Raw genomic sequence first — 23,868 nt, 5'->3', positions numbered from 1 at the left:
TGCACCCACTGGCAAATGTCTTTTCATCCAACCCTCTCCTCGACTTTCCCCAAGCTCTGGGAAACAGGATTCAACTCACAATTTGTATGAAGTCAGTCTTCAGATTCCACATGAGAGGAACGTGTGCACCACCTTGTTTCAGTTAATAGAATTCTCTGGAGCTTTGCTCATGTCACGAATTTCAATTACACTTGTATGAATGAACAATATTTTACTGTGTATCTTTTCAAATCTGTTCTTCCCCTATGACCACCTGAGAGAGTTTTACTTCTTAGCTACTACGAGTGATATTGTTCTGAACATAGAGGTGCAGAGATCTTTCTACCATACTGATAACATTGCCTTCGGCATCCCCAGTAGTGAGACAATTGGATTATACAATAGTTCTGTTCTTCAGTATTTTGAAGATGCTATGCAATTTTCTACACTGGCTGGGTTAATGTATAAAGGTTCATTTTTTTCTGCACATATTTACCAACACTTAACATTTTAGGAATTCTTTAATATCTTATAGTTTGATTTACATTTCCCTAATGATTAGTGATATTTGACATAATGTTCCCCATTGTATATCTTCTTTTGAGGAATTCCCTCCCTCCCTCCCTCCCTCCCTCCCTCCCTCCCTTCTTTCTTTCTTTCTTTCTTTCTTTCTTTCTTTCTTTCTTTCTTTCTTTCTTTCTTTCTTTCTTTCTTTCTTTCTTTCTTTCTTTCTTTCTTTCTTTCTTTCTTTCTTTCTTTCTTTCTTTCTTTCTTTCTTTCTTTCTTTCTTCTTGCTTGTTTTATTCTTGAGTTCTCTGAATTCCTTGCGCAGTTGGAGATAACCCCTTACAATTGTGGCTTGCAAACATTTCCTCTCATTATCTAGTCTGTTTTCACTTGGTTGTTTTCTTTGCTGTGTGGAAGCTTTTCTGTGTGACTAGATCCCATTCTTCTATTTTTTATTTTGTTGATTATGCTCTTGAGAATAATCCTAAAAACTTCTGTATAGTCCCATGCCATGAGGCATTTCCCCACACTTTTCCTAATAGGTTTATAGTTTGAGGTCTTATATTAAGTCTTCAGTGCTGTTTTGTGTTGTGTTTTTGTAACTGGTGAGGTACTGGGACTTGCTTCACTCCTTTGTAGATTATTGAAACAAAGGGATCATTGTTGCATTTCTTGAAAATGCTATCTTTTTCCCAAGTGGGGGTTATGGATACACTTATCAAAAAATCAATTGACTGTAGTACAATGATTCATTCCTGGCCTGTCTATTGAGTCCTGTAAGGCCACGTGTCTTTCTATGTCTGTGCTATGCTGGTTGGGTTGCTCCAACTTTGTTGTATATTTTGAGGTTAGTTTTGGCTATTTGGGGTCTTTTGTGGTTTCTTGAATTTTAGAAGAGGATTTATAAATCTGTAGGATGTGTATGTCTGTGAAGAATATCATTGATACATTAACAAATATCACATTGAATTTATAAGTCACATTTAGATATAGATAACATTTTTTTCAGTGGTATGGTACATAGATTTTAGTGATTTAGGTAGGTAGAAACTGAATTTGACAGTATTATTAGAGATTCTAAGATAAATTTATTTATTTATTTAAAGAAAAGGCTCTTGGGATCTAAATTTGTTTGAAGTATAATACTATTGTTGCAGAGTTGTATAACCTCAAACGTGGTCTTTTGGCTTTTAATCACTTTGATTTTTCTATCAGTTATTTTAGAATAAGATTTATTTGAAAAACTGTTTACTTGGTAACGGACAGAGTTTTGACTTTAGCCAGCCCAATAAATAATTTAGAATCACTGTTTTTATTTTCTCATTAGAAAACACTCATATGCTTTGTGTGTATGTATGTATGTATGTATGTATGTATGTTCTTTGTGTATGTGTGCAGGTGTATGTATGTGTATGAATGTGTCCTGGGTGTGCTTGTGCACGTGCAGAGGCCAAAGAAGCACACCGAGTGTTCTTCTGCACCACTCTCTGCCTTATTCCTCTGAGACAGTCTATCATTGGAGCTCAGTTACTCACCAACTAGTGCAGGCACCCTCCTGTTCTATCCCCTGTGAGCATCGAGTTCCAGATGGTGTGTAGCAATGCCTAGCTTCTTAAATATAATGTTTAAATTATTATTTTAAAACTTTAGGCATGTGGGTTTTTGTTTGTATGTATATCTGTGCACTACATGTATGATTGGTACCTATGGAGGCCAGCAAAGGACACGGGGAATCCTGGAACTGCAGTAACTGACAATAGTGAACTGCCCTGTGTATGTTGAGAACTGAACCTAGACCCCCTGTAAGAGCAGCTAGTATTCTTAGCCACTGACACCCTGTGTTTTACATGGGCTCTGGGAGTGCCAGGGTCTTAACTTAGAGCCTTAGATCTAAACATGGAGGCCTCTTTCCTGCCCCACCTTTCTACACTTTCTAATTAAAGAGGTTCGAGGTTGATAAAAATAAGTTCTCTAAACCCTGCTTCTAGTGTGCAGTTACCATTGTGCCTCTATCTGTGGAGATTCAAATTTCTGAGCAGAAATAGTCTCCTGTGAACACCAAAAAGGTAAATAAATAAAATCAAAATTAAAAAGGAAAGAAAAGAAAACTAGAGACAAGACACGAGCGTGTCTGCTGAGGGTTGTGTTTGAGCATGGTAGGCTCACTGCTGCCGTCTTGTCATGTCTCTGCTCCTAAGCCTGACTTCTTCTTCTTCTCTCAGAATGGACTCAATGCTCTCCACCTGGCAGCCAAGGAAGGCCACGTGGGCCTTGTGCAGGAACTGCTGGGAAGAGGGTCCTCTGTGGATTCTGCCACCAAGGTACTCTTCATGTTTCTTAACAATGAGGAAGAGAGGGTTTTGTTTTTTTGTTTTTTTGTTTTTGTTGTTTTTTGTTTTTTGGGTTTGTTTATTTTGTTCTATTTTGTCATTTTTTAATTTATAGTGATGTGTTTCGTTGTTGAAGAGGTTTAAAGCTTTTCCCCATTATTCAGAAGTCTCGACTACTCCGGAATAAAGCAGAAACTTCTTCATTACTCTGAAGCATTGCAATCATGTCACTTCAGGACTTAGATGTGAGACTGGACAAGTCTGGAAGCCCAGATCTTGTTCCTTATCTACTCTCATTCTTCCTTTGACTCACAAAGAAAGCCTAGATCAACATGATCCTCTACAGACACATGCACCCATTTGCTTACAGTCAACTGATCTAAGAATAAACAAACGAACAAAAGACAGCAGCGTTAAACCAACTCAGCTGAAATGGTGGTTTTTTTCAGTGGAAACAAGCAATCTTCTCTGTGCTTTGGTTATGTCTTTCTTCGGATTCATTCTGTTTGCTATGAGTATACCAGATCCTTTGTGCTCTACTGGGAGAGAACTTTTGGGTCATGGTTTCAATCACTAGAATTATTAAACTATTGATTGTAATATAGTTCACAGAATTTCCCTCCCTTGAAATGAATATTTATTAGCATAAATATTCATTAAGCCCACCATGTTTTGGTTGCTTAAATGATGTTTGTTATTGCTTCTATTTTCCTTCTAAATTCTTCTGATATTTTTCTCTTTCCAACTGCCCTCCACTACCTTTTCTTCCCCTGCCCTTCCCCATCTTGGTTGGGAACGGAGTGCTTGGGATCAAACCCAGGGCCTTGCACATTCTAGGAAGATGTGCTATTACCAATCTGGAATTCTTGTCTTCCTGAAATAAGAATCTCAATTGTGGATCCCAGGTGGTCTGGGACTCCAAGTGTCCCTTGCTGCAGGGATTTCAGATGTGCTCCACCATGCCCAGTTTTGATTAACTTTTAATCCTAGATTAGAGTTGTAGAATTTTCAAGAGAAAAAAATAGTAAAAGAAGAAGAAAGGGTCCCACAAATGCTGAGTGGATTGTGGCTATGCAGTGGGCCTGTAGCATAAGACAAAGAGAATTGAACTTTATGGTTTGAAATCTATGGGTTTTTTGTTTGTTTGTTTGTTTTTTGTTTTTTTTAGGTTTTTTATTTTCATGATTTCTCTTAATCACATTTTCAACCTCTTTGATCAGTGTTGACTTGTATCATACATTCTGATGTAGCAAGTAGTAGAAGTCATAAGTAATTTCATGGTTGCTCTAGAATTTACTTCTTAATTTCAAAAATACTTTGAGTGAAATCGCATGTCCTTGTAAATAAAAGTTTCTCCAGCCACCAAGAGTCCCCAGGTGCTTTTTTTGAAAGATTTATTTTATAAATTGTGTGTGTGTGTGTGTGTGTGTGTGTGTGTACGCATGTCTGAGGAGGTACAGAACAGAACATCCAGTGTCCTAGAACTGGTGTGGTTGTAAGCCACCTAATGTAGGTGCTGGAGTCTATGTGCTCTTAACGGAGCCATAGCCCCAGTCTCCCTACTTAGTTTTGCACAGTTAATGAGCACTGTCTCAATGAGCATTTTTAAATTGGTATTTTCTCACAGTCAGGTGGTTTGGTGTTTTGTTTTATTAAAATCCCTTTATCTCTATAGGATAATGTCATATGCACACATATCCACAAACTCTGGCTTTGTTAAAATCCAGTCCTCTTATGGTCCCAACACAGCGGCACCAGCATTACAAAAGAAAGTAAAGTGAGATGTTAGAAGAGATTCCCAACTTCTTATTTTAAAATAGAAATCTTTTGCAAGGTGGCTTGGGAAAATGAGTGGTTTACCATGGTAAAGTACAGATTTTAATAATGTGAATAAACTTGAAAACTCTTGTATAGTTTGATTTCTATGCAGTTTTGAAACCTCTAACACTTTATGTCTTGTTTTAACAGAAGGGAAATACTGCCCTTCACATTGCATCACTGGCTGGCCAAGCGGAAGTTGTCAAAGTTCTAGTTAAGGAAGGAGCCAATATCAATGCCCAGTCACAGGTATTAGTTACCTTCAGATGTTCTCTGCTGTGAATATATAATATGGCTTTGTGGTATTGATTTAATGATTTTTGGTTTGGGTTTTTTGTTTTGTTTTGCAAATTATTCTTGTACTTATTTTAGCCAAAATATTCTATAACACTATAGAGTTAAACTTCTTATTTCTAAACACTTGGCAAATGGTAATCCATCATTGTCTTTACGTTCTTAAAAAACAAAAGGATCGGATGACAATAACCTCTGTGAAATGTAGTTCTTGGAAGATCTGAGCCGCCTCATGATACTGTTTTTCCTGTAATCTGAAAACATTATCCAAAATCCAGCATTCCACTGGGAAAGTCTGCTATGATGCAGGACTTTCCATACTTTAACTCATACACAACTTCACTAAAATACTGAGGAAAACTGGCAGAATGCAACCCTATAGCTTTATGGTACACATAAGCATAAAAGCACATTCACGATCCTATTAAAATTAAGAAAAAAGAAATAATAATTACGATAAATCACATGGTAAACCTGACTCATTTTTTTGGGGGGGGGCAGTGTGTGCATGATACTTCCCTTTTTTCTCCTGTGGGTAGGAATCAAACAACTTACCTTTTAATAAAAATCTATTCCTTTCAAATGTGGCAAGCCCTGTGGTTGATACCATATTAAAATACAAACAAAAATAAACAATCAAAAAACAAGTATCTTTCTATTTGATCTATTTGGCTCTATTTCTTTTTATAGTGCTAATCCCACATCATTGCTACGTGAGGTATTGGCAGCTCGTTCTTTGGAACGTTCCCCTGGCTTGTCTTCAGGTAGCAATATCTACTCCCTGGCCTGTGCATTCCTCATTCTGTCTCCAGAGATAGAATTGCATGGATGACACACATTCCAGACCAGGAAATGCTAAAGATAAGTGCTGTAATCAGCTTAGTTATTGCTTCATTTTGATTACAGAGATTAATAAACCCGTGACATATAGGTCATCCATTTTTGTCTGTGTAATGTTATGACGTTTTGATTAATCACTTCTATTTTTGTTTGCAACTCAGACTTTCAGCTAAATTTGTATCAGTGTCTAACTAGGAATTGAAAACCCACTGTAGCATAAACCTTTAATAAAACTGTATGAAGATTGGTACCACTTAAAAAAAAATGTTATGTTCCATTAGATACAGCTGCCTCTTAAGCCTGAAAACACAGGATGCTGCAAAATAACTGCTAATAACTGCGCTGTGGGCGTGAGCCAGAAGTGCCCGGTTAGTAGTAGAACAGGTATCCAGCAGGCAGGCAGCTCTGGGCTCCTTCCCAAGCCCTGCAACACAGACATTTCTGTCTATAGCAAAATAGCATTCTTTTACTCTACGGCAGGCGTTCTCAAACATACACCTGCAGTGTAACCACCCGCAGAGCTTGCTAAAACAAGGTTTCTGGGTCTCACTTCAGTTTCTGGATGCTCTGGAGTGGTTAGCTCTCAGATGTGGGTGCTACCAGTCTGGGGACTGTGTTTGCTTCAGACGACACGGGAGATGTCTGGCATGTCACAAACCGCAAAACATGTGTCAGTGAGTTGTGAACTTATAAAGCATGGAGCTGAAAGCAAATGATGTTCAAATGGGCACCGGCGCTTTCCTTAGGATGACGGGACACTAACCCGCAATGCTGAGATTTCTGACTATAAAAAGAACAGGGCTGTATTCCTCCAAATGACTCATCGAACCCAGTGATGTGATAGAAGGTGACATATGGCACATGTTGCCAAGTAGACGTCCGTTGGAAGTTATGATATTAGTTATTACGTGATGGTTTATGTGTGCTGAGGGCAGCATGAGGATAATTAGCTAAAGCCATCTTAACATGCCTGTGATTCCACACTCACTGAAGCTTTTTCTTCTTGTGGTCCTAATTGTGTCAGCTTTCAACAGATCCTGAAAGAAGGCTGACGTCATCACTAGGAGATTAAAATATCATTTATCGTGCAGCACATTGTTAGCCTGATGATTCGCATGGCAGGGAATCCCTACCAAGCTTCAAATGGGATTTTTTTTGTTATGTTGTGAGAAAAATTTATGATTGAGACAAATTATCAAATTTTAAGATGTTTTCTTCTAACTCATTTGATGAATCTGATGGCATCATTGAATTTAGATACCCTCCGTTATCAGTTGACTCATATTTTTTTAGAAGAGGTGTTTATGCAGGCAACTTAACTATCTTGCTGATGAGTCTTAGCAAGTTTGAAAAGGCATGGGCTTAAGGCCACGGATGCTGGCGTGAGTCTTCCCTCAGTTTTATTCCCGTCATTCCTAGCTAACTTGGGACATAGTTTTATGCATCCAACATTAGTTGTTAGATGAATGGGTGGGGACATATTCAGGGAAATAGAACAACCATAAAAGGGATGTCAGAATCCCAGATTCACAGCACAAATCCTAAATTATATGTGCAAATGTATGTATGAATGTATGTAAGTATCTGTCTATCTATCAATCAATCAATCGATCAATCAATCAATCTATCTATTATCTATCTATCTATCTATCTATCTATCTATCTATCTATCTATCTATCTATCATCTATCTTTCTATCATCTATCAACTATCTATCTATCATCTATCTATCTATCTATCTATCTATCTATCTATCTATCTATCTATCTATCTATCTATCTATCAGCAGGAAGACACCAGAGGGTTAACAGGAAGCATTGTGCGATGTTGCCCATCTGTCTTACATTGGGCACTGTTTAGTATTTTTGTTACTCTGGCTAACTGTGGCTTGGAACACCTTGATAACTCTTTTAATCAGGAAAAGGGGCTCTTAAGTTACAAGTTCTCTCCGTTCTGAAGTAGCATTTGTTTCTTTATGTCTTTTTTTTTTAAACAAACAAACAAACAAACAGGGGTCTCCTTTTAAGTAAGGTATGTCTTCATGGTTTCCAACAAACTCAGCTGAATCTGAACTTTCTACTTATTCACCCTTCACCAGCGGGGTGTCTTCCTACGCCAGACTGTTAGGAATACCATAACTCTTTCCCCTGGAGACTAATTGTCTTATGTGTGATTTGGATAGAAAGAATGAGCTCAAAACTTAGGAGTATCAATAGTGTGAGACAGCGGAGCCAAGTTCACTGGGTGATGGGCAGGAGCCACAATGTTCCCAGAACTTTTAATTGTATCAACAGAATAATCCAACTGGTTGGACCCAAACAGAATTCCTTTCTCCTTCATAGCAGGAAGAAGTTTTATTGGTTTGGGCAGCAGGAACTTGGATTTTAAACAGAGGTACACCCAAGTAAAGCTGTGTTTTGAAGATTTAGAGTAGTGTCCTGTCCATTTAAAAAACTTGATTATTTTTTTCCAGATAATACAGAATGATGAGAAAACACTTTTATGAAAATAATGAAAAATTGAAATCTTTTAAAACATAAAGCCTTGGTTTAGGTAAAGTAGGGTGCCTGGGTAGGCCATCAGCCATCCTGTGTTGCTTAGTGGGGGTCGGGGTCACTAGGCTACAGGTTTGAGCCATTATGGTTCTATCTCTAGCACAGGCTAAAAGGGAAAGAAACGTGCACCGCCACCACAACAATAACAAAAAAGTGGTGGGGGGGCATCTTTTCATAGAAGAGCAAAATAACAGCATCACCAAGGGGGACAAAAGCACAGGGGCAAAGTAAGCTTCCCAACCCAGGAGTGCAACACTGGGAACGGAGACTGTGCACGTGCCTGTGGTCCAGCCCCTGAGAACCGCTGCTTCCTTCTGCTTGTGTTCTGGGAGGTTGAGCCTATGACTTAACCTCTCCGCAGCTCTGTATCTCACCTCTAATCCAGCGGTAGTAACACGTGTTTTGTAGAGTTGCTACAAGTGTGAGATAGATGCAAAGTCCTGGCTGGCACTGAATGTAGAATGAATGTCATCAGTGGTTCTAATTATCAGGCATATCACGTTATCTCCCTCCTCCACAGTAAAGTGAGAGTCAAGGGGCTGAGGTTGTAGACAATGCCATCTGTAATTTTGTTGTTGTTGTTGGTGGTGGTGTTTTACTGATTGTCTCTTGGAGATGAAAGATTGTTTTTCTCTGGGTTAGGATGGAGAGAGGTATATACTTACTCCATTACTAAAGTTTATCTTTAGTAATTAGGAGTGTGGAACTTCCTGTGCCATAACAGCTTTGACATGTGGAGCAGAAAGCTGAATGTTCAGAAAAGTACTTGATACAAATAGGCAGAGAAAACAATTGAATACGGTCAGTGTGTGCACCAGGTGCTCAATACCATTGCACAACTGAAGCTCAAAGCCTGGTCTCTGTTTTATTAACTTTTGTCCTTATAGTTTAGTTCTGTTGTTTGTCTGTCTGTCTGGCTCAGTTGTGTGTGTGTGTGTGTGTGTGTGTATTTATCTGTGCCTCAGTGTGTCTGTCTTTCTATCTGGTTGTGTGGTGTGTTTGTGTCTATGTGGTTAAGTTGTCTATGTGTGTGTGTGTGTGTGTGTGTGTGTGTCTGTTTCTCTCTCTATTATATGTATGTCCATATGTGTATGTGAGTGTGTGTGTGAGTGTGTGTGTATGTACACGTGGGCCATGCATGTGAGTGTGTTTAGAGGAGAGAATAGAATTTCTTCCTGTATCATTCTCTATCATGTTTTCTTGAGAGAGGGTCCCTTACTGAACCTTACTGGCAGTGAGCAAGTCTTAGTGATCCTCCTGTCCCCAATCCCTACAGTACTGGGGTCATAAGCACAGCAATACCCAGCTTTTTTTTTTTTTTTTTTACATGGTTTCTGGAAATTTGAATACAAGTCCTCATTTTCTTGCAGAAAATCTCTTTTCCCACCAGACCATCTCTTCAGTCTCTTTATTAACTCTTGGTAATTAAAGCAACAGATCCAAAAAGTGTTCACTTTTTATTTTCTTATCCATAATAACTAGTTGTAAAATTCTCTATCACTTTATCAAAACCTACATTTTTGTTAAATATTATTATGATCTCAAAAATTGCCCTACAGAATAATGAGGGTCACAATGGCACCCTGACACACACCTTGAGCTTTACTCATAGTCACCCTGCTATCCTCTTGTGTGCTCCTTGTTGCCCTCCCTGTGTCTCCTGCTGCCCCCCTTTCTCCCCTCTATGGCCCCCTCCTATTTCCATGTCATATGCATTTGCTTTAGGGTCTGATCACATGGAATTTTTAAACCTCGTATAAATGGAGCCAATCTGCTTCCGTCCAGCAATGGGAGTCAAGACACTCCCTGTCTCCTCTGCTTGAGTGCAGGTTTTAAATGTAAATCAAGGGTCCTTTATGGAGGGAAGTCCCTGTTGTTTTTCTTTCTTTTTCTCTCTCTCAACTATTAGCCCAGATTACTCCGGGGAGTATTCTAGACTTTTTCCTAAAATATATTTCAATTCTTAACCCCCATTACCATCCTTCATATGACAAGGATTTCTGATAAAACTGTTTACTGACTTTCATAACCTTTCAGTTGATAGAGAAAATGACTCAAACAGTGTACATCTCTGAAAATCATTCAGTCATTTGTTTTCTGCCTCCCCGCCTCCCCCCATTCTGTAGTAGACTCTGTTTGTGGCCTTGCTGCAGGATTCTTCCCCAGTCTCAGACAATGAACACATTGTTCCCAGAGTGTTTACCTGCACACTTCATGCCATTGGGACAGGGAAACCCTATTCATCAATAGATCAAATTCTAGTTATAGACTTTGTAAAAGTACTTACACCAAAACAGATTCATCCCTTAGGAGACACAATGCTCTGGCGTTCACATAGCTCATGATAAAAACCCTACTGAACTGCATTGGCGATTCCTTCTCAACAACTGGTCCTGTGTGGGCATCATTATTTGAAAGCATAATAATAATGATCATCTCATTAGCTTGGACAACTATTGTTTCACACAGTCATGTTCCAGAAATATACCTAAGTAGATGAGTCATGTGTGTGTGTGTGTGTGTGTGTGTGTGTGTGTGTGTGTTGGGAGCAGGTATATTTTGGAATTAATGCAACCAGGCAGTGTTATGGAAAGGAAAGTCACTAGTTTCTTCTGGTCTTCACCTCAAGAGCATTCTTNTTTTTTTTTTTTTTTTTTTTTTTTTTTCCTTTTTCTTTCTGCTCCTCAAAAGAAGAATTCAAGAACACGCTTCACAAAATGAGTGGGCTGAGCAAAGCAGCAAAGCCAGATTCCACCAGGCAGGGAGCCAACTCTTCTCCCCATGCTGTCCCTCCCATTCTGTCTCTCTCAGGAATGAGGCATGCTTTTCTTGGAAGCCCATTTTACCTTGAATTCAGTTTGATATAATTAGATGTATGAGATGCAAGAATATGTATAGGAGTTTAAGGACCTTAAAGTTAAAACATTGTCCAGCACAAAGAGTAACAACACTCTATGTTCTCCTGGCAGGAAGTCCAGAAGCTTGTTTGATAGAGCTAGAATTGACTACCAATGTCCTTGGGGCCATGATCTGGTCCTTCAGGACTGACTGCTATGCTCTGAATTTTCCACTATCAGTTCTCTTTCTGTATGTCCTGCTTTGAGTGTCTGTTGGGAGTTCTTTTTGAACCTATTTGGCTAGAAGCAAGGCAATGAAAATAGATTTCCTGTAAGACTTAAAAAGAAATCTGACTTTGAATGAAAAGTTAGGAAATGAGTTAGGTATAAGGATGTCCTGTCATGGGTGAACTTTAGAGGTGAACACAACTCCTTAGACTTTGGGGTCTGTAACTTTTATATTGGGATCAAGTATTTTATACATCCAGATTTTTTAAGTAAATAAAGCACTTTCTAAAGGAACAGGTTGTTTTAAGTACCTCCTTCTTGGAATGAGGTAGCCTGCCTCAGGAAACCTAGAGCACATTCTATAGTGATCATAAACACCTCGGATCAACCATGTTATTTCACATCTGAGCTCCCTTGTCTTAGAAGGAAACTCACCTTCACTGTCATCTAGGATTCTTCTCCCCTTGTGCATCATAGCCATCATATGAAGGGTCTGTCTGTGGCAAACAGTAAATTAGAACGGGTTAAAGGCTATTAAACATTGTGTCCATGGAAGGTTATGCACCTTCTTGATCTCAGAGCTTCTGAGCGCCACCTGCTCTAGTTGCTAAGTCAGCACAGTCCCATTTACTTAAGAAGGATTTTATACTAAAGCTTTTGTCACCTTAAACTATGGTGTTTCTCAAACATTACTGAATCTTTTTATATTATTCATATTCACAGGTATTGTAACACATGAAACATGACTTAAAATGAGACCTTAGTAATATTGAACAGTGATTTTTTTGGTTTGCCTGTCTCTTTTGCTCAGTATAGAGATAAACCTAGGGCCCCACTCATATTAGGAAGGTCCTTTTACCCATGAACCACAATCCTTGCCTTTCAAACTGTTCAATATCAGATATGGGATAAGAATAGCTCTAGAGTACTGCCAGCTTTTATGTGACTCAGAAAATAAATGTACTACAAATATCATAACAATAAAATGAAAATTTTATTTTGGAAAATTCAAAGAGATTTCTGAATCCCCATGAAACCTGTCAGTATATTTGTGTCTCTGCCTGCGTTAGACCACATATTGTGATTTTAGATTTGCAAGCACTCTCTCAAGTTGATTAGTAGTCATTAGGTGACAACATGACTGACAGCATTGAAGGAAGCAGTAATTTTATTTGATTGAATATTCAGCTTTTCTAGATATGTCTGGGGGCGGAGCTACACTGTTATCTTCTATATTTGCTAGGAAAGCCAAGGCTACTGTCTGCACTTGATAACATGACAAGATGATGCTTCCTGTGAACTGTTCTCCTGAATCTTGCAGTTGTTTTATACTGCGATTGCCTTTAGAGACTAGGACCAGTACTTGGCTAGTACTTTATTTTCTTAAAGGCAGCTGAAATAGGACACATATTTAGTAACTACTCATTAAAAACAATTGGGAGTGAGTGTGTGTGTGTGTGTGTGTGTGTGTGTGTGTGTGTGTGTGTTGTATGAGAGAAGCAAAGGAGCCCTAGCTTCTGACTATTTTAATATTTGAAATTGAAATTTTGATGCCCATTTAGTCAACTTCCAAATAATTCAGTGATAACTGATTAAATGAGTACAGTGGCTTAATTCAAGATAAGGACTTTAGTCCAATGGGCTTTTGCTCTGGTGGGGGAAATGAAAGAACCCTACAGTGGTTGTTGTTGACTTAAATTTCTCATTGCTTATGTAACATATTTTCTTGTGTAAGTTACTGGATCACTTATGATATTGCTCAAAAACAGATATTTTAAAGCTCTTGCTACAACGTCGAGCTGAACACACTGCATACTAAACAAGCAAGCAAGCAAACACATGAACAAACAACAGACAAACAAAACAAGCTTCCCCTCCCCCCAGATCTGGCTCTTATAATCTATACTATGGTAAAGAAATACAGAAAATGTTCCAGGGAATAAATGATCACTTAGGTTCAATATTCACATATTTAATGGCTCCATTTTTTTTTTTATTTCTCACGTTCAAACATTTTCATTAGTCATGTAATCATTTCTCAGGTCTCAGCATCTGTAAGATATGATTTTTAGTTTATAGTTATTTATTCTATGCTCATTGTAAAGGAATTTTTCCATGTGATTATTAAGATATATGTGATATCATGAGAAGGATGTACTCCAAGATAAACATAACACTTCTTTAAAGAAACTTTCTCTGTGTGTATGTCGTCTGTGCAAGAGGAGGGAGGCGTGTGAGACTGGGGCATGTGCTCACAGGAGACCAGAGAAGGATTTAATAAGAAGGAGTTGGTCCTCTCCCAACAATGAGTACGAGTTCCAAGGAGAGATCTCAGGTAGTCAGCCTTGGCAGCCACCACCTTTCTCCACTAAACTATCTCTGCCCAAGCTCAACATCTAATTTACAATGTAAATAAAAATTAGCATTATATGTACAAAAAGCAAACCTGTCACTGAATTTTGTGTTTTCCATTTACAGGTCTTGTGAGCTTCCTCCCTTCCACATTAGCATGTGTGTTGGTAAATCCATGGTAGCAGCCATGTTGTTGAGCTTTTATTGAGTATGGCTTCTGACATTCATAGGAGACACAGTCTCACAGCCAACCTCCTGATCTTCTGGCTCTTACAATCTTTCCCTCTCCTCCTCTGCAATGATCCCTGAGCCTTAGGTGCAGGAACTGTGTTGTAGATGGATCCTTTGGGATTGGACTCTAGAACGCTACATTTTGATGGTTTGTGGTTTTCTTGAATGGTCTCCAACTATTGCAAAGAGACTTTTACTTGATGAGGCATAAGGACTATACTTATCTGTGGGTATAAGGATGTATATTTAGGATGGAGTTAGGGATTAGGCTGGTTTAGTACATTTCTCCTCCAAGATTTACTGCTTTGCTAACTCTGGGTAGCCGGCTAGGATTCAAGTTACCAGGTGAGATTTCTGTCTTGTTTAGTGGGTCTTGAGCCTGTTTAGAAAGCTATCGGATCTTATGACAGCCATACCGCTCGTCGCTGAGCTTCATAGGCATCGTAGCTGGTGCAGCTGATTATTGCTTCCTTTGGAAGCTTGCATGGCACCTTCTGGTACCATGAAAGCTATTCTTCATGCAGGAGGCTTCCAGGTCAGTGTCAGCCCAGGGATCTAGGGCCCTGTGTCTGACATGCATGGTGCCTTCAGCAATAGGGAGGAGAAACATCTGTGCGAACACCAAGGGCAATAGCAATAGCTTGTAATGTTTTAGGGGTCTCTAAGACCGCTCTGACCAACAGCACGAAAGAGGGCTTCTCATGCCTGGGGTGTTGCTTTTGCTAGGTGGTCTTTCTTGCTTCTTGGAGCGAACATTGTTAGGCAAAGTGAGAATATTACATTTAAACTATTTTTGCATATGTATAGATGAATTTATGTGTATTATAGGTATTGTAGGTAGATAGTTAATAGCATGAATCCTTATGAGATTTTAAGACTTCCTTGTTATTGTTTTATTCTTCTCCCTTTCTTTTGTTTCTATTTATTCCTCCTCTCCCTAATTAGATCTCCTGGTTTACCCATTTCCTCAGTCCGATCACTTGCACCCTGCTCTTGGACTCTGCTGCTCTCCTGCAGTGACTCCTTTGCACTTTCCTGGTTTCTGAAGTTCTTCCGGTTATTTACAAGCAGCTAAGGGGAGAATAGTCTTCTCCAGGAAACAGCCTGCCAATTGGTTATCTATTACCTATGCATCACTCCTGAAAACATATGTTTGCAAGTGACATTCTCCATTATCCCGAGCAGGCTGTCACTACATATTTAAGAAATATATATATGCTCATATGCTCAGTCATATGCATATTTATAAATGTACACACTTATATCTATAAAGCACCAATTAGCAGAAAAGGCTATGAATGTGAAAGAGAACCAGGAAGAGTTTATGGGAGTTTTTAGAGGGTGGAAAAGAAAGGGAGAAATCTCAAAAAGTAAAAGAAATACAATGTAATGTCATTTCTTGCACGAGTTTATGGGAGTTTTTAGAGGATGGAAAAGAAAGGGAGAAATCTCAAAAAGTAAAAGAAATATAATGTAATGTCATTTCTTGCACGAGTTGATTTATTGCACTTTATGTATTCATTTTACTTTTTAAAAGGTAAAGATTAATTTATTTTCATTTTGCATGTATAGGTATTTCTGCATTTCTGATGGCATCAGAGTCCAGAAAAGGTTATTGGGTGCCCTGGACCTAGAGGTTACAGATGACTGGGTGCCATTATGTGGGTACTGGGAATGGAACTTGGATCCTCTTGAATCCTAACTTCTAAGCCAAGTCTCCAGCCCAGAGTGCTTTATTTTAATCTACTGGCAATATTGAAAACTGCACTTTGGTTTAGATGTCATATGAATTATGATGTCTCCAACTTTAAATAGGAAATGGCTCACCTTGTACTTGAATTACAAAACCCTTTCTCCACTTTATGATATAAAATTCAGACAAGTCAGTGAGCTCCAGGATCCCTCCAGCTCTGAATGCTTCCTCCATAACCAAGGCTCAGAGTCTTTATTTGTCACTCTTGTGATTCCTGTAACATCTGATTTATTTTAGACTGTGCACCGTGGCTACACTCTGCTGTCTGTTGTTATAAGAAGAAATCATGCCTATTCCTCTGTCCTCATTTTCTTTAAAAAAAAAAAAAAAACAACCAAATTCTGAATTTAGTTGAAGGGAGCAGCGCAAATGTTGCGCAGACATGAAGCCACTGTATGCTAGAGTGTCCTGTGTTGATTGCCTTCAGTTATCCAAAGATCTTTTGAATCTAGAAGATGAGGAGAGCAGTTGAGCTTCACTATCAAATAGTGTACAACACTATGCTTCCTTCTTGTTCCCTAAACACACCCCCAGAGTCCCCAAAGTTGTCTTTATTTTCATGACTACAATTAGTCCAGATTGGCTTCCTGCATCTTTCACAGCTGGGCGTTCACAGTGTATTTAGGGACATGATTTGAATCATCCTGACCTTCAAGCTTGCTGATATTTTAGGATTCTTCCAGACCTCATTTCTCACAATCTGCTTCAATAGGAGAGGGGTATGGAAGGTACTGAGAATGAGGAGCGCAATAGTGCCCACCAACCAGTCTTAATGCTAATGTGTGTCTAGCAGATAGACTGCCGGGCTGCTAAAGAGTTCTGCTCTGCGCAAAAAGTAGAACCAAACCCTCAATCTTTTTTTTTCTTTTATTTTCTTTTATTTTATTAGATATTTTCTTTATTTACATTTCAAATGCTATCCCAAAAGTTCCCTATACCCTCCCCTGGCCCTACTCCCCTACCCACCCACTCCCACTTCTTGGCCCTGGCGTTACGCTGTACTGGGTCATATAAAGTTTGCAAGACCTAGGGGCCTCTCTTCCCAATGATGGTTGACTAGGCCATCTTCTGCTATATATGCAGCTAGAGACATGAGCTCAGGGGGTACTGGTTAGTTCATATTGTTGTTCCACCTATAGGGTTGCAGACCCCTGCAGCTCCTTGGGTACTTTCTCTAGCTCCTCTATTGGGGGCCCTGTGTTCCAGTCTATAGATGACTGTGAGCATCTACTTCTGTATTTGCCAGGTACTTGCATAGCCTCACACGAGACAGCTATATCAGGGTCCCTTCAGCAAAATCTTGCTGACGTATGCAATAGTGTCTGGGAAACCCAAACCCTCGATCTTGATGTCCGCCTGCTAACAAAAGACAGGGGACTTCTTCTGAAGACATATTTGACTTTCATTAACCCCAGACTATCTGTAACCATTCCCAATCATTCTTACTTTCTATTACTACAGATAGTTATAACATTTGTTTTCCAATAAAAACAGAGAGTAAACCCAAAGAACACATTGGGAGTTAGGCTACTATGGACATTGAAAACGGTAGGGTTGTTTTTCCTTCTAGTACTGTCTCAGACTATGTGTGGTTTGACCTAGACAAATAGACCCCAGCTATCTGTTTCATCTATTCATTCTTCTCAGTGCAGTGGTCTAATCTTTTCTGGCTTCAAAGTACTCTATAGATGGTGACAGAATACAGTGGCTGCTGGATCATCGTGCTTCCATTTATAGCTAACTCACATCCCAGGATTCTGCAGGAAGCATCCCTCATATGCCATTTTGGAACTCAGCACAGTTAAATACTGTTACCCTGATAGCTTAGGGATTGGGAGACATCAAGGGCCTCTTATATCCCCATTAACCTCACGAAGGACAGTGTGCTTAGATTTTTGTTTTAAGCATTTTAAGAGATATATGTCTAAAATATCTGAAGGTAGCTGTTTAAGATAATACCCTCCCTCAAGAGAAAAGAAGGGATATGAAGTAAGGATGGCAAGATGTGTGATTGGCAAGGGAGACACAGGCATGTTGGACATCTCTCACTGTGTATTGTGCTTCTGCTTACTAACTATTGCTACTAAACAATTCTCTGACCAACTTGGCAACTTCAAACACCACACATGTATTGTCATCACCATTTCGGAGCAGGGGCTCAGCTTATATAATTGTGGTTCAGCGTCCCTCCTTAGGTCATTGTGAGGACACTCAGAACTACAGTCACTGAAGGCATTTCTGGGCTGAAGCACTCAGTCCCCAGGTATTTTTCAAGCAGTTATCAAGATGGCCCTGATGTTCTCATCTCAGTTCCTTCTCCTGTGGTTCTCTCCTTGACTGCCCGAAGGCCATCATGACAAAGACTCACCCTCCCTAGAGAAGGCGACCTAAAAGAGGGTACAAGGCTGAAAAGCAGTGACTTTAAGTCTAGACCTTGAAGCCACTCACTATCAACTCCTCCATAATCAAGGCCTTAAAAGCAAACTATTAAGACATTCTTCATTTAAACAAAAGGGACCAGACTTACATATTAGAGAATACTGTAGACGTGAGTTAAAAGTGTCACAGATGTAAGAAGAAATTTGGATTCTGTTTATTTTATCTATCTGTTTAAGGAGTTTTGATTGAGCACCTGCTTTGGCCTAAGCACTGTGTGTGGAAATCCATGCATGTGGAGGCCAGAGGTGGACATTGGGTGTCTTCATTTATTGATTTCAAAATATCATCATTATCATCATATCTGAGTCTCTGACTGGATCCAGAGCTCACTGACTAGCCAGTGGGACTGGCTAGACCAACTGGCTTGTGGGCTCCAGGGTTCTGTCTGTTTCTGCCCACTCCTAGGGAAGGACTTCCAGAGGCATACAGGTGACCCCCACTTTTATACCACTGCCGGGGATCTGAACTCAAGTCCTTGTGCTTACCCAGGAAACACTTTACCCATCCAGCCCTCTCCCATCTCTGTGAAAGATATTTTTATAGGCATGGGATAAAGATTCTTGATGTGAGTTCTACTTGGTGCTTGGATTCTCCCAAGTTCAGCTTGATTTCTGGATCTGAAAGAAGAGTTATAACTAATCTGACGATCATAACCCTGATGAATAAATAATATGTATTGAAACTACTTGTGCTCCTACGAATCATGGAATGTAGTATAGACACCTGAATACTAGCTTCCCTTGGAATCGACCAACATTATCTCAATTTTCCCTTCTCAACTCTTCCTCACTTTCTTACATAAACCTTCCTTTCCTTTCCAGTAACTATAGTCAGAGTGTTTTCTATTTCATCCTCTATTCTTAACATCGTAATCTCCTAAAGTGTAGATATGTTCATATCGAATCCCTGTTTAAAAAAAAAATCCAAGTGACTCTCACATCATTTAAAACAAAGTGCTGAGCCCTTAGTGATGTAGGAAGGGCCAAGTCCAGCCAAACCCAGTCCCCTCGACATCTGTCACTGAGTTACGTGTAAGGCCCCTTTCTCTCTTTTTCTTCATCTCCATCTCAAAAGCTGTTTCTGTGTCTGTCCTTCCCTGCTTCTCCTACTCTTTACACTGAGTCACTTTGGTGGCATCGTGATGATAGAATTTCCTCACATAGTTGAGTGTTGTGTCCTTCATCCGTGCTATCCTTATGGAACATGTAATTTAAAACACAAAGTCAGAGTAGTTAGGTGAGTCCCTCAATCTGTGTGTAGTAGTTTAAGCATAGCTATCTCCGCTTTGGACTGGGGTTCTCATGGAAGAGGTGTGGACAGCAGAAGAAGCCTCGGGTAAAGGTGTCAGGAGTGAGGGGAGCCTTCAGTGAATGTGTACTGTTATCAAAAAACAGTACGGTGACTCAGACCCATGGGTGTGGGAAGAAACTGTCCTCGGGCCAGGCTGAGGGAGGAGGCACAGCCTATTGACCGTGCATCATAAACCCACTGAGCTTCTGGATTGCCTGTGTAGTTGGTGATGCTCTGGCACAGCAAGCATGCCTCACCTGACTGCAGTTCTTCTGTAAGTGCATCTATGTGTCTTATCTCTTCTCTTCAGTCTCTCTTTGCCCCAGTCTGTTTTCCAGGACCAACCTGTCTGTGCTGGATGGAGCAAAGTGGTTTTGTGTTTTTTTCCGAGTCACAGTCTGAGTATAATGCTGAGCAATAAGTAGCCACCGAACATCTTTGGTGGAATAAATGTAAATAAATGACGAATATTTGATAGTTTCTTATGGACAGAGGTACTGTTCGTAGTATTTAGGAAGCAGAAGCACAAAGATGGATCCCACATTTTTATCACTGTTGGGGATCTGAACTCAGGTCCTAATGCTCACACAGCTTGGGCTTTACCTACTGAGCCATCCACGTAGCCGTGTGTGAGGCAATTTAAAAATCACAAAATCAACCTTGATGAGAGTCCTACTTGGGGTTTGATTTCTCCAAAGTTCAGCATGATTTCTGAATCTGAAAAGAGTTTTATAACTATCTGAGAACCATTGACAATGATTAATAAATAATATGGATTCAAATTATATTCTAGGGGATATGAATCCATTGTTCCAGAACTACCATATATGACTCTCCTTGCTTGCACCTAGGGTAAGCCAAAGATGTGGGTATCAGACTTTTAGTATCAGCAATCAGAAATGATATATGTCTTCATACCTATTTCCACTTAAACCCTTTTAGAAAACCAAACAGGCATGACCCATTGAACAGCAGCTTCATATATGTATGAGGAGAGCAGGAATGCTGTTTTAAGGCAGGTTAAGCAAAGATGAAGAATATCCTCTACAGTATACAATGATGTCAGTATACTGCCTTGCTCTGACCTAATTGCCCAAAGGAGTAGTCCTTATTGCCATGTGAGCTGTTTCTTGCTAAATAGTGTAAGAAAAAAAAGGATACTTTCCATACTTTGGATCTGTAGGAAATCCACATTTCTATTCATCATGGCTTTTAAAAAAAAGCACCCTATCTCTTAACCATGGTGTCATCATGGCTCCAATCTCCATCTCTTAACCATGGCAGTACCATGGCTCCAGTTCTGCATCTCATAACTGTGGTGACATCATGGCTCCAGTTCTCCATCTTTAATATACACTATTGCAGATGCTGTAAAAGCTGACTAAAAGGCCAGCATCTGTTCTGGTCTCCTACAACTCCACTCCAAGACATTTGATTCTTCTTGTTGTTGTTGTAACAAAACAATTAACAGACACAATTAACAAAATCAGTGGCTTGTGACACCAAATTATTCTCTATTATTATTATTTTTTTAATTAACAATCCAGGGTTAAAACCATGGTGTTTATAAGGCTGTTTTCTCCTGAAGGCTTTAGCTGAGAATACATTGCTTGGCTGGTCCCATCTTCTAAAGGTATATTCCTTTGGTCATTGCCCATTCCTCCATCATTATAGCCAGGAGATAGAGTTGACTCTTCTCTACCTACCTTTGCTTCTCTCTTACAAGTCTTATAGAGATCTTCATTGTTATATTGAGCCCACTGGATCCGCCATTTCTGTAGTTCAAGGTCTTTCATTTAATCACATCTACAAAGCTCTTTTTGCCACATAAGGGAGATTCTAATGATTAGGATGATGCCACCACTTCAATCTGCAGTATTCCCAAAAAGCTCATGTTTTGAATACTTGGTGCTTGGTATGAAAAGCATTATGTAGAACCTTTACAGAGGTACCATCTGTGTGAAAGAAGTAGGTTTCTAGTGGCGTGTCTTTGGGTCTGTCTCTGTCTCTGGTTCTGAGTCAGCTTTCTCTCTTTCTGGGTCCACATCCATGCCAATGCCCAGTGTCCCTTGCTCCCATTGCCTTGACCATGTCTGCTCCTGATTCTATGTCTTTTCTGTTATGGTGGGCTGAAATTCCCCAGAAATCATGAACCAAAAGCAAACCTTTTACCTATTACATTCTTCTGTCATATATTTGGTCAGCAAAAAATAACAAATAGAGATGGATATGGATATACGTAAAGTCATCACTCAGATGGCAAAGGATGTATGAAAGGATGACAGAAAAGTCTGAGCAAGGACTGGGACTGTACTTGGGAACGCTAGGTAGTCTGGCAGTCAGGTTGTCTGCATCACAGTCTAGACACCAAGGAGACATGGGGCTCCTGGTTCTTCCAAACCTTTTTACTTTCAGACATGTGCATAATGCCCCCTAGCATATTCTGTAATACATAATAATCTGAAACACTAAGAGTGCTATATAAGTTATATACATTCAAGATAATGAAATGATTTGTGAACAGTTTAATACTGAAAACATTGTATAGATACTGTTTATGCAGGTCCAATATACAATAAGAATCTATATAATCTATACAGTTAATACTTATCTATCTTAAGTAGTTTCAACAGTTCAAATGGTTCAGCATGGAACATATTCCCCTGAGAAACTCACGATCTCTTCCTGTTTCCTTTTCTCTTGATCTAACTAGAAGACTCTCTCAAAGAACCGTTAGCAATGGCTGTGTTCTGCTAAGGCTCCTTTGCTCCCACTGCTTCCCCATCTCTTGTTGCGAAGGATCTTCATTCCACACCTACTCGTTGTTTTGAACAGTCTTTCTTGGCTTTCCCTTCCTTAGAATCTCTAATTCCATCCTTCCCCCACCTCTTCAGTGTTCTTAAAATATACCAGCTTTCACCTGCTTGATATGCCGTGGAAAATAGACTCTCCAGCTAGCAGAAGTTATTCACAAATTATAACACTATTGTTCATTTACTCTTCTTAAATTATTTCTATTTAGGATTAAAAATTACTTTCACCATTTGTACCCCAGATATATTTTTTCATAAACAAAAGCTAAATTTCTTTACTTATTGAGCTTGTAGAATTTATATTCTATTTTGCTGGTTATTGACCACTTTGAATACTGTTTCTGCTTCTAAAATGCAAGCAAAAGAATTTTGTTTCAACAAAGTAATTTAAAACCAATTTTTGCTACTTTCTATGGGTAGTTAATAATCTCAATAGTTCATTTTACCTTTACTCATTCTTATTAATATTAATATTATTAATATAGATAACGTGTAAACATCTATGTTTTATAATATGACTTAGGAATTGCCCAAATGTTTTGAAAAAAACATTAGATGGAACTTTAGAAGTCTTGTGGAAGAGTTGGAGGAAGGATTGAGGAACCCAGATGGCATAGGGACTCCGCAAGAAGACCAACAAAGTCAACTAACCTGGACACTTGGGGGTTCCCAAAGACTGAACCACAAGCCAAAGAGCATAAATGGACTGGGTGTAGGGTCTCCCTGCATATATGTAGTAGATGTGCAACTTGGTCTTCATGTGGGTCCCTCCAACAACCGAAGTGGAGGCTATCCCTAAAGCTGAACCCTGTTTCACCAACTGGGCTGTATTGTCTGGCCTCACTGGGAGAGGATGTGCCTCGTCTCCAATGACTTGAGGTGCTATGGTGGGATGATAGACAAAGCGACCCTCTCCCTTCCCAGAGAAGAAGGGGAGGGAGTTAGGGAAGGGGCTGTGTTAAGGGTGGGTTGGGGAGGAGGCATGGCTGAGATCAGGATGTAAATAAGTGAATAAGTAAATAAACGGAAAAAATATAACTGCATTAGAAAATGTGTTTCCTCTCCTCAACAAAGTTAGTATGCTTTTAATCATAAAGAAATAAAAAGGAAATGTGACAGTTAAACTTAATTTTAAACTCATGGTATAATATTTCTCTGGATTTTTTTTTTCTGTAAGTGCATAATAATGACTATCATTATGATATGTACTCTATGAGGGTACACATATTTGTTCTGTTTGTCACTGTATCCCAGGGATGGCTCAGCTACTGGTGGCTGCACTTCAACAAACAAATTCAAAAAATGAATGTGGGAATGAATACTAAATATTCAGAATGGCTTTTAAAATAATGTGTAAGTGTTCAGTATACAATGCTATTATGATCAGAAGTATAGAATTTCTCACTGTAAGTCAAGGTCATGATCTCTTCTAGAATGATCTGTTATGAATAAAAACTGTTAGCACTAAGAATGCTGTCAGTATATATATATATATATATATATATATATATATATATATATATATATAATAAGATACTACATAGATAGTATTATATTCAAGACAATGGTAGTGTGTTTCAAATTCAGTAGAACTACACTTCC

General features: G+C 39.2%; 1 protein-coding gene across 13 annotated transcripts in view; it reads left to right on the top strand.

The window, feature by feature from the left end:
- Ank2 (ankyrin 2) overlaps nt 1–23,868 on the top strand; it is a 569,474-nt gene that overhangs the window by 407,478 nt on the left and 138,128 nt on the right. For all 13 annotated transcript variants that reach the window (XM_021195385.2, XM_029537925.1, XM_029537924.1 and 10 more), the window contains 2 exons: nt 2,709–2,807; nt 4,785–4,883. In XM_021195385.2, the coding sequence (XP_021051044.1) occupies nt 2,709–2,807; nt 4,785–4,883 (198 nt within the window). The remainder of the gene's footprint in view (nt 1–2,708; nt 2,808–4,784; nt 4,884–23,868) is intronic.

Source organism: Mus pahari, chromosome 4 (assembly GCF_900095145.1).
Source record: "Mus pahari chromosome 4, PAHARI_EIJ_v1.1, whole genome shotgun sequence".
Taxonomy (NCBI): Eukaryota; Metazoa; Chordata; class Mammalia; order Rodentia; family Muridae; genus Mus; species Mus pahari.
Note: the sequence above shows the minus strand (reverse complement) of the source record. Positions and strands in the feature narration are given on the sequence as shown.